General features: G+C 44.1%; 1 protein-coding gene across 1 annotated transcript in view; it reads right to left on the reverse strand.

Moving 5' to 3' along the window:
- The window catches only part of LOC149303694 (ER lumen protein-retaining receptor 1-like), a 143,663-nt gene extending 132,757 nt beyond the window's left edge, over nucleotides 1-10,906 (reverse strand). The window contains exons 1-2 of the mRNA XM_089480642.1: nucleotides 10,523-10,906; nucleotides 7,434-7,522 (exon numbers count right to left, since the gene is read on the reverse strand). Coding sequence (XP_089336768.1) covers nucleotides 7,434-7,460 — 27 coding nt within the window. The 5' untranslated portion in view covers nucleotides 7,461-7,522; nucleotides 10,523-10,906. The remainder of the gene's footprint in view (nucleotides 1-7,433; nucleotides 7,523-10,522) is intronic.
- Nucleotides 10,907-11,298: the final 392 nt, after the last annotated feature.

Genomic DNA, 11,298 nt, shown 5'->3' on the forward strand with positions numbered 1-11,298 from the left:
ACCTGAGTCCCATCAGAAACACACACACATGCCACAATAGTAACAAAGAGATACTGTAATGGATGTTTTCTGAAGTTGCTGAGCCTACAAATGCTTTGATCTACTACTGGATGAAAAACACCATCACAAATATGTAACACAAATGCACACATTCTCTTGCCCATTCCATGCTTAGAAATTATATTAATACAAATTATATTAACAAACATGACAAAATTATATTTATTTTATGCAGTGTCCATAAATGCCATTTCCAAATATACAATCCATGTACAAGCATCCTATCAAAACCATGCAGTGCAAACACCCCAAATGTCCTCAAGGCAGGACACACACCATGCTGCAACCTATCTGAAAAGTGACTGCAAACCAAAATACTATCACGACAATGCCATGCACACAAGCACCACAGATGCATTATAGCTGTGCGAGACAAAAGGACAAAATGATATCTGAACAATTACCACACCACCCAACCACCCAGCAAACACACAGAAATGCACACATATACTTAAGATCCAGCCATGCCATGGCCTTCATCTTAAAAGGGTGCAATTAATCCATGCCAGCAAAGTCTCTGGCTGAGGATCTGAGAGAGCAACCAGGCACCAGGCCTACACTTGTCATGTCTCTTCAAGAGGCAAGGTGGTCATCTCCCACCTTTTTTTCTTTTGGATTAAAGAAGCCTGGCTGCAATCAAAGACTTTCTTATTCTAAACACATTTAGTTACACCAATTTGGCTGATGTTACTAGAACCAAATAGTTTTTTAGGATAGTGTGCAAGTCAACTGCTCTCTCCCTTTTGGTGCTCCTGCCATGTTCTTTCTCAGCCTTTTTGATGATGGGATAACAAGCAAAGGCTTTGGTCTCCCACAGCCAAACATCTACAAGGAGCATCTGGTGCAGCAGCAACATAACCAGATGTGCCACTCCAACAACACAGCTCTGTTTCTGTTGCCAGCTCAAGTGAGATGCCTTTTTCTCAGTATACCACCCCTTTATAAGTGGCTGTGTAGGCTTATCTGTGGCACAGTGGCTCATTCAGTTAAGCTGTAAGTCTGCTGCTTTTTTTTTTCTTTTCTCTTTTTTCCTTTCAATCCCACATCTTTTAAAGTCTTGCAATTCTTTCAAGCCCATAGTCTCCACTTCCCCCTCCATCCCTACTGTGTCATGCACCAGCCTGAATCAAGGGTGGCTCCTTTTATTTTCCCTCTTCATTTTTTTCCAGAGCATTCAGCGACTGGTGTTAATTTTCATGCGGGCTGCAGCCTCGACAGGTGGCAAGTCCCATGGGAGGCCTGCTGCAAGCCCGCTAGGTGCCAATGCCTCCCTGGTACGCAGCGGGCAAGACCCGCAAGCCATGCCACTGCTTAATTTAGCTTTCATATCAAATTGGGAAATCAGCGGAAAAGCTAAAACATAAACAGGCCCGCAGTCCCAAGGGGAACCCATTAAATTAACCTAGTATGCTACAGGCTGTCTCCCATAAAACACCCCAGGGCTGAGTTAACTGGGAAGGGCTTGCAGGAGCTTTAAAGAGATGGAGCCGGGAGGAATAACTCAGGCTCGATATTACAGCTCTCTGGGTGGGGGAGGGACTAGGTATGGTTAAAGCTGCCCCATATTTGAGACTGATGGGAGTTTTGTCCCGGACACACAGGCTCTGCAGAGGTTCCAAAAAGCTGACTGCTGCCACTGATGCGGCATGCACAAGGCTGCGAGTTCAAACCATTCTCTGCCACTGCGTGGCTGTGAAATTAGAGTGTCACCTAGTGGCCACAGTCTGCATTGCTGTCTCAAATTTCCCATTCTTGTCCTTGCCACATATTTTCAACCCTTTACAGCTAAACAATTGGCCAGTTCAATTGAGATGTATGTTGTGTGTGTATGTGTTTGTGTGTGTGTGCTTGAGAGGGAGAGAAAGTAGTGAAGCTTCTCATTGACATAGTTCAGATTTTTTGTGGGGTTTTCAAGCTATGTGGCCATGTTCTGGAAGAGTTCATTCCTGACGTTTTGCCTGCATCTGTGGCTGGCATCTTCAGAGAATGGTGGCATGGGAGTGGGTGGCGTATGTATATACTGTGTCACCTTTGGTTGAGAGGAAATTATTTACATGTTAATCTCTGTGTTGGTCTGCTGCTGAATGGAAATGTATGTATAATTTTTTAAAAGAATACAGCACTAATTGAATACTGAGCTAGCCTTATACAATAAGCTTCAGATTCCACTCATAACTGCCACCAATGTGTCACAATTACCTCTGACTTCCCTGCTGACTGGTTAGAGATTTTTCCGAGGTGGCTAAATGAATCTGGCCCTTTCTCTTTAATTGACCAGTTTCCCTGCCAACACGGGTGGGCAAGAAGCCTGCATTTGAAAAGCATGGGTGAAGTCATTGTCTGGCCTACACACACATACACCTTGGAACTGGCCAAGACATGTAGGTTTGCCCTCTGGCAGAGGAAGTGGGGCTTGACTGAACAAGTTGAACAAGGGAAGTTTCCAAAGGGAGAAGCCGAGAGACAAAAGGGAAGGCACCACAACCAGCTCTGGAAGGAGAAGAGACCCCTTTGAGGAACTCAGTGGTAAGACTGTATCTTTTGTTAAAATCTCTTCCAATACTCCCAGAAAGCTGCTGCCTGTGAGAACTGATAATATTGGTGCTAGACAGATAGATAGTCTGAGTTATTATAAGGCAGCTTCTGATGTTCCTATTAATTAGTCTTCTCCCCACTGTACCCTCCAGATGTGCTGAATGACAACTATGAATAATAGGCATTGTATTCAAACACATCTGGATGGTTACCAGGTTGAGGAATGCTGTACTACATTGTTTTTTTGAAGCAGCAGCAGAAGCATCCCCAAAATGAATCGGGGCACTGGCCAATCTGACACCGTCGTACTTGCTCTGTCTCTAGCAGTCCACCACCATTTCAAACACAGGTGCCTTCCCAACTCTGCTACCTGAAACACCAAGGATTGAACTCTGGGACCTTCAAGAAAAGCAAGAGACAGACAGAGCAGTCCAAAAGCAGAAACCACAGTTGATTCCAATTCTAGTTCCCCAGATATCATTTGGACAGCAACTTCCACCATGCCTGGCCATGATGTCAGGGACAAGAAGGGATCAGCATCTGATGGGACCCACATTTAGGGACCACTGTGAGACCCAGCTTGCTCCAGGTGTGTTTCTGTAATCACCCTATGAAGAGCTTGTGAGAGCTGGAAGAAATGGTTCACACCTATACTGTAAAAAAATGGAATCTACCCCAGATATCCACCTTTTCCCATCCCTCAACTCCATGCAAGTTAGTCATGCTGGAAGTTAAGTACTGAAGTACTGGCATAAGCTAGAGTAGGGGTGGGCCACTGTGATGGGGCATACAGTGGATTTGCACCCATGTGTACCTGTGGTGGGATGCATTGCCCCATTTTCAGCCAAAGAAGACACTTGTGACTTCCATGTTTGTTGGAGCATTTCTGGTGATTTTGGAAGGGTGAAAACCTGCAGTACTGAAGACCTCTGGGAATGCTAGGTTTTTCCCCCCTTTCAGCAAAAAGGATTTGGGGTGTAGAGAGGCTTTGGAAGGATTGAGGGCCACAGTCACTCAACCTTGAGCTGGAAATTGCATTTACATTTTGTTTTGCTCTGCACCATTGTTTCATGTTCCTTTTACACTATACACTTGCTTGTTCGTTTCTTAAACAAAACTCTTTCTTGGTTTACCTTAATTGGACACAAAGCGTGGTGCGCTCATGAAGGTAAGCTGTCAGCTTTAGGGTACCCGACTCTATGGAGACACCAGTTCTTTATTGAACGCTCACATAACTTCAAAGGGCTCTGAAAACTGCAGCATTTCCCCCATGAACAGAGGTACAAATCCAGAAAGAAGCTTCCTTAGAGTCTGGATTGGTGTGTGTGTCACACACCTGAATCCCAGGTAGGATTTCATGAGCACTGGTGTGGGAAGGCAGAAAACCCAATCAAGCCCTTGACTGTGATACCAGAGAAGTTTGTCACATTTATGCTGCAATAGAAATATGGTTGCTTTAGGAATAAAGTCACTCCCCTCATCTCTCCCTCTCCCTCTCCCTCTCTCTCTCACACACACACATGCATGCACACACACCTAGTTTTTCAGGAATTATAATCTGTACACAGTCTTGAATGTGAGATGCTAGTTCAATTTCCTGCACTGCCATGAAACTCACTGTGTGACCTTGGGGAAAAGCCAGCCTCTCTCAGCCTAGTAACTTGGCTTCACCAGGTTGTTGTTGCGATATGGCTGAAAAATCCAGCCCTACACTGAGAAGTGCTAGAGGCACTTTACAGAAGAGAGGAAAAAGCAGAAAGTGAGCTCAAGTACATGATGGAAAGCTTAAAATGGAAGGCAAAGCATTCTGCCCCAATATTTGTGCAAACCAAACAGTACTTCTTATTTATTTATTTCCCAAAGAGTACTGTAGTAAAAGCCTAACTGTGCAATAATATTCCCTTCTGCTCCTCACCACTCCCACTCTCACCCTCTGGCTATGTCTCCTAGCTTTATTCAGGCTGATTAGCAGGGATAAAGAGCTACCATGAATCAATGCAGTGGGCAAACTAATGCCTGTGCTTTTCCAAACTCTTAAGCAGAGAGCTTCAAAAACATTACTTTTCAGGACTACAACTCCCAGCATGCCTTAGCTAGCAAATTTTCAGAAACAGGAGGCTATTTTCCCTAATATTCAACAGTGTGACACTCTGCCCACTGAAAACATCCCTCATGTCTTCTTTCAAAGATAGCTCAAGACAGAAAATTCAAGAGCCCCGCTTCCCAACTGATAATACCAATCATAAGTTATAACGAATATCTGCCTGTCATTCTTCAGGATTTTAACACAATTAAATGAATTTTAATTAACTTAAATGGGTTAGTGTATTGGACTTTGGTAATAGGCATGAAGAGGACATGCTCTTTCCTGAAACGACTGAAGGGATATACCTAATGATTTTACTCAGTCAGGGTTGGCAAAAGGTATCCATCCCCAACAGCTCCATACCATTGCTAGAATGCTTTTGAGTATCAAGCTAGGGGCTATTCCAAAGAGTGTAAAATCATGTACTTTTGCTAGTATAAAGTATAGCTGACAGTTTAGTTGTTCTTTAGAGTCCTGAAATCTATCGATGTCACACTCTGCCAAACTGAGGAGCAGCATAATGTGCCTGAAAAAGTACCTAGCAACATGTGTCCTCTTTCCAAAGGAGGATCGTTTGCCACATTTTTCCATATGCTTCAAACAAAATTGTTCCTGTTTTGCCTTCTCAGCAGCACCTCCTATGGAAAGCTTGTAGCTCAGCCTTCCTTCCCAACTGTTGCCCCCAAACTTTTTCACTGCTGGCACAGAATCACACCATCAGATTGTTCCTACTAGCAGCAGCCAGCTTCAGCTGGACACCATAAGAACCTGCCTTGTCACATTATGGGATGCAACCCTCCCGCCTGACTGCACACGGCAAGTTTCTGGCTGAGCCATGGCAGCCGGCAGGCTTCGGGACATGCTTGTTAGCAATTTATGATCCTGCTGAGGATAGATGGCAGCCTGCAGGGCTGGGAATCATAAGAAGCAGGGATGACTGCAATCTCCAGAACAAAAGCGGGAGGACAAGAGCACTAGATGGGAAGCCAAGGCAGAAGAGGGCTCTATGGTGTAAAATGTCTGGTGGAGGATAAACCATGATGCAAAACAAGGAGGATGTTAGCACTGAGAACTAGCTTCCTATTCCCAGAGTATATAAGTTTTAAAATCTCTTCTGAAACCATCTTGGATAGAAGATGTTCTCACCAACATTAGGAATTATTTTTCAGAGTTTATAAATAATTGCTCATCTGAGTTGCTTCTGACATAGTCAGCTTTCCAGCAGATGTGGACCACAGAGTCATGCTGGAAGAGAGGGGCTCTCTCATGAAGGAAAAAAAAAGGTTTTTTATTTGTGTTGTTTCTACATCAGGGGGTCCTGCACCCCTAACTCCAGCTAATATTGAGGATTGACTGTCCATAAAATGCAGGACATAGGAAGTGTGTAGGGTTATCACATCTCAGGCCTGGCTCATTTCCTCCAGTCTGCAGTCAAGGTGACAGCATCTAAGGGTGAGAAAACTGCCTTAAAAATGTGGGAGTATGCTTTTTCATCATTTTTATATATGATGTTTTTGATTTGAATGGCATACTCTGAGCAATTGTGGCTGATCAATAATGTATTATATTTACCATGGGCTGCCCCTTGCACCATGAACCTTGTAACATCACTAAGACCCACCACTTCTGACATTATAAGTCTTCCTATTCTCAGGCTTTAGCTCTAAAATCTCAGAGCTTGGAATAATCTAGTCATGGCAAGTGAATGGGTGCTCCTTTCATTGGTCAGAAAGAAACTGCTCATACCTTTTAACAAACTGACATGCAGAAATTTAACTGGGGCATTAATTTCCCTACATCACTGCTCTTTCACAAGGATGGGAAACATGCAGTGCTGTGCTCCAGATGTTGCTGGATTGCAGCTCTGGTGATCTTCCATTAAAAACTAGGAAGGCTGTGGTTGATGGGAGTTGTAGCTCAACAATATTAGAAGGGCCTCTCATTTCCCAGCCCTGACCTAGGGAATGCTGCAATTGTTTAATTTTTCTTTGTCAGTTAGCTCTTTGAGGCACACGGGCCCTGCAAAAAAGAAGCCCTATCACTGCTGTCCCTCTTTTATACCCCTCACAACTTAATATATTTTATTATTTTAAAGTTATCCCTTTGCGGGCTGCTCTCCCTTTTAACTGTACACCTTCACACTCAAGACTCAAGTGAAGAGACAGACCTTGTCCTTGGCTTCAGACCTAAATATTCACCAAAGCATTCCACTTTGTTCCCAGCCACCAAGGTCAGTCCAATCCATTTTGTTGCCTGAAGCTGAGCAGCAAATGGCACTCCCTAACCAACCAAGTCAAGGTGCACAGTACCCACAGTGAAACAAATTGTTTTGGCATAGGAAGCAGAAAAATTCCACAAACACATCTATCTCTAGCAGTAAAAATACAATAAAGACAAATTAAAGATTTAACCATTTGTTGCTATGTACTGCCTAAGAAGGCCATTTCATTCTGGTTAATGTTCTTTGCCTTTGTCTACACCAGATTCTTCATCTAGGCACCAATAATTTTGATTTCAAGAGCTAACTAGCTTTAAGAACTTTATGTCCACTCATATCTTCTCATTTGGGGTTTCCACCCCACCACACAAAAACAAGGTTATTGTGTGCATATAATAAGCTCTTACCATACCTGTCCAGTTCAATTACATTTGTTAATAATCTCTAAATATAGATGTTAGCCTTTAATGTTCACTACTCAGAGGAAGCCATAATGCTTTGTAGTTTGCTAGTAGCTACTCCTGTATCACTCACCAGAGAAGCAGACCTCCAACTCCTCATCTAGATGGCAAGACACTTCAGTCGGTACATCATATTAGGAAACTGGAGGATAGACCCTTGAACTGCAAAAGGAAGAAAGATGTAAAATGTTCCAGTCAGACACTCCCATACACATCTACTCCAAACTAGACACATTGAATTTAATGGGGCTTACTCTAGATGAGCTGGTATAGGATTCTAGGAAAGGTGAAATCACTCATTCTGGACTTTTTAATTAGGATTTGTGTTGCATACCAACATTTCACAGATGAAAATCGTAATACATGTAACCAAGCAACATCAGATTGTGGTCAAGATGGCAAAAGTTATTAATGAGGAAGAACTCACAAGCTAGGAAAGGCTGCCGCTTCAGCTTTTTGCCTGAGAAGTACAAGATTACATCCTTTCCTCTTCCGCCCCTGCTGTTAATTGAATGCAAACTACTTTTGCACTTTGAACTCAGTCTGTAGCAATTGAAGTATGCTGAGGACAAAGGGGGAAAGTGGGAGGAAGAGAAAGAAACTGGGACATTGTAAAAGCAACTGAAAAAATTGGATGACAGAGGATTAATCAGGACTGTCCCCTGTGAAAATGGGACAATTGGAGGGTATGGTGTTAGGTGGCACTATGAAATGCCATTCTTTATCTCTGCATTCAGCTTTATGACAGTAGCAGAGTTTCAGAGCTGTTAAGAAAAGTCTCCTCCTTTGACCCAGATGTTCTTACTTCTATGCTAAATGTACTGAGTTCTATGATTCTGCAAGGCACTCTACATATGCCCAGAAACAGAAATATCTTTACTAGTTGGCCACTTAGGGCGTCATAGTAATCAATCAATCAATCAGTCAATATTTAAAGTCAATAGACCCAGCTTAACTTAAAACCACATAAAATAGAAAGATTACATATAACTTAAAACCATGTAAAATAAAAAAAGTTACATAAAATACAGGAAGTTTACATAAAATTAAATTATCACATTGAGTTACAACACAAAATTATTTTTTGGTTATATAATTATAGATCTAGGATATGTTGCCATTAATCTGACCCCTTTTTGATAATGGGATCTCTCTAATTTTAACAGCTAAGACAAAACTTTTTGCAACAGATGAGGTAGTATTCATGCATTTGTGTTGAAACAGCGCCTTGCCTGGCTTACAGGTGTCAAGAGTAAAAAATGAAGAGGGCTCCTGTATCTTTGCAGGGTAACCAGATGTCCTAACCACAAAGGAGAATAAAGCACCACAAATTGTAAGACAGTCAAGAGGACCATACCAAATAAAAGCTGAAAACACAAACATGAATGTAAATTCATGCTTTTTAGGAATTTTGAAAGTCCTCCTGGACAGAAGGTTGAAATGTATGAAATGTCCTGGGAAAGGAGGATGTTTGGTCACCCTGTTTGAATGTTGGACTAAGACTCCTGAGGCCAGGGTTCAATTTCCAGCTCAGCCATGAAACGCATTGACTAACCTTGGGCAAGTCACACATTGCTTCAGAAGATGGCAATGGCAAATCCCCTCTGAAGGAACTTGCCAAGAAAGGTTTGCCTTAGGGCTGCCATAAGTCAAACATGACTTGAAGGCGCACAACAACGAACCTGTATCTTTAATGCCTGTATGCAGAGAGATCTTATAGCACCTTTGAGACTCACAGGCTGTGCAGACCGGCCATTAAGGCCAATCTGGGGGCAGAGTCAGGGTGTGACGTCCACACTAAGCACACCTCGACTACGTCCCCATAGTGGCATCATGTTGTGCACTGCACCACATGGCACGTGGCATCATGGTGTCCCTCTGGCGCTGCGTTTAGATTACAGTGGTACCCCGGGTTACGAAATTAATTCGTTCCGCCGCCGCTTTCGTAACCCGGAAAACTTTCGCTAGCCGAAAAGCCCATAGGCTTTAATAGCGAAAGCCGCGATTTCGTGTGAAATCGCGCCGAAAAGCACCAAAAAATTTTTCGTAACCCGGAATAACCTTCGTAAACCGGAAACAATTAATTAACTGGATTTTTTTCGTAACCCGGAAATTTCGTAAGGCGGCGCATTCGTATCCCGGGGTACCACTGTACACAGCGCCAAAGGAGCGCCATAAAGCCACAGCACCGGTGGCTACAGGGCCCTTTCCAGGGTGCAAAAAGGAGCTGCTGGGGCTCGACAGACAGGCAGTTCCGTGCCACCCCTTTTAGCCCCCCCCATCGTTACCACAGCCATCAAATGGCGTGGCAACAATGCGCTCCTTCCCAGGAGCAAAAAGGAGCTGCCAAAAGTAGCTTCCTGGAAGGGGCATGATTGGCGTGCATGCACATCCCAATCGCGTTCCTTCCTGCCAGCACCATTTGGGCGCTGCACGGTGCTCACGCCATCGTGGTGTCACCCGTGTGGAGGGTGGCAAGCCATGATGTCGGCATCCTCGCAGACTAGGGCTGCTGGGCATCTAATGCCCAGCCAGCCTCATCTAGCCCTCGTTCACAATGAGGACATGGGACGCCACAAACTGCCCGTCTGTACCGGGCCGCTTTTTCCGGCTCCTTTTTGCACCACAGAAAGGCCAGATCAGGGTTGCGGCGTGCGGTTGCTGCAGCTCCGATCTGGCAAAGATGGAGGCGGCTGCAGACCGCCCCTTCAGGGTTGGTCTGCACAGCTCCTGAGTGAAATAAATAATGCATCTGCGGAAGTAGGCTTAAGTCTACGAGAGCTCGTGCTGCCAACTTCTTTCTTTAGTTAAGTCTCAAAGGTGCTACAAGCTCTCTCTACATAATGAAAGAAAGAAGTTGGCAGTGTGAGCTTTTGTAGACTTAAATCTACTTCCTCAGATTCATTTGGCTGTGTAAAATAAGGGATTTCTTTGTCTGGCTCTTTGCTATGGAATTCTGGGCGTTGGAGTTTGTTGTGGGCCCAGAGCAGAGCTCTGGGCCCACTGCTCTGCTCTGCTCTGGGCCCACAACAAACTCCAACTCCCAGAATTCCATAGCAAAGAGCCAGAAACTGTTAAAGCGGTGCCAAACCAGATTATTTCTCCAGTGTGGATGCAGCCTATGTTCCAGAGCAGATTTGTTACTGAAAACCACCTAGTTACCTGTTTATTCCACTTTATATGTCTGCATCCCACTACTTTCTGTGGCAGCTCAGCTTTGCTGTTGAAAAAAAGTAGCAGCTGTCACTCCATAAACTCCCCTTTTGTTTGCTTGGGCCTTTTTCTTGTGAAATACCTTATAATCCCCATAAACAACTTTGCATTATTCAGCGTGGGTTGAGTTTGTGCGACTGTGTCGTTGTTGTTGTTTTGAACCAGAGAACATATTCATTGAGAGGGGAATGGGAACCTCCACAGGAAAGTGATGGGGATAAGGAGGGAGTGAGTCACACGAAAGATATTTTTAAATCTTCAAGGGGAAATTATGAGGAGGTTTATGTGAAAAGGACGCCGCGGGTGAGGAACGCTGAGGTCTTTCATGAGGTGCTTTAAGACACATTGATATTGAAACCATGATGGCTGCGGTTGCCATGGTGACGAAGCCCACTTGCCCTTTTTCAAAATGGCGCCTTAAGACACCATTCTATCTGAGGAATGTGAGGCAGGCAAGATTTTGCCCTTGTCCAACATGTCTTCGTGTTTTATTAGCCCACACTTAAAAATGTCCCTCTCTCTCTCTCTCTCTCAGGGAATTGTTCTAATAATATTCGCCCACAGGCGCTGTTGTTTTAACTTCGTAAGGAAAAAAGAAAAACGACCACTTTTTTTAGTTTGCCCTCTTCTAAGATGGCGGCGGCCCCCGGACATAGAGTCTCCCAAAATGGCGGCCGGTCTGCCCACATTCAAAATGGCGCCGACAACCTTTTACGCCCTTTTCA

Source organism: Sceloporus occidentalis, unplaced genomic scaffold (assembly GCF_023333645.1).
Source record: "Sceloporus occidentalis isolate IW3139 unplaced genomic scaffold, rSceOcc1.0.p SCAF_14, whole genome shotgun sequence".
Lineage (NCBI taxonomy): Eukaryota > Metazoa > Chordata > Lepidosauria > Squamata > Phrynosomatidae > Sceloporus > Sceloporus occidentalis.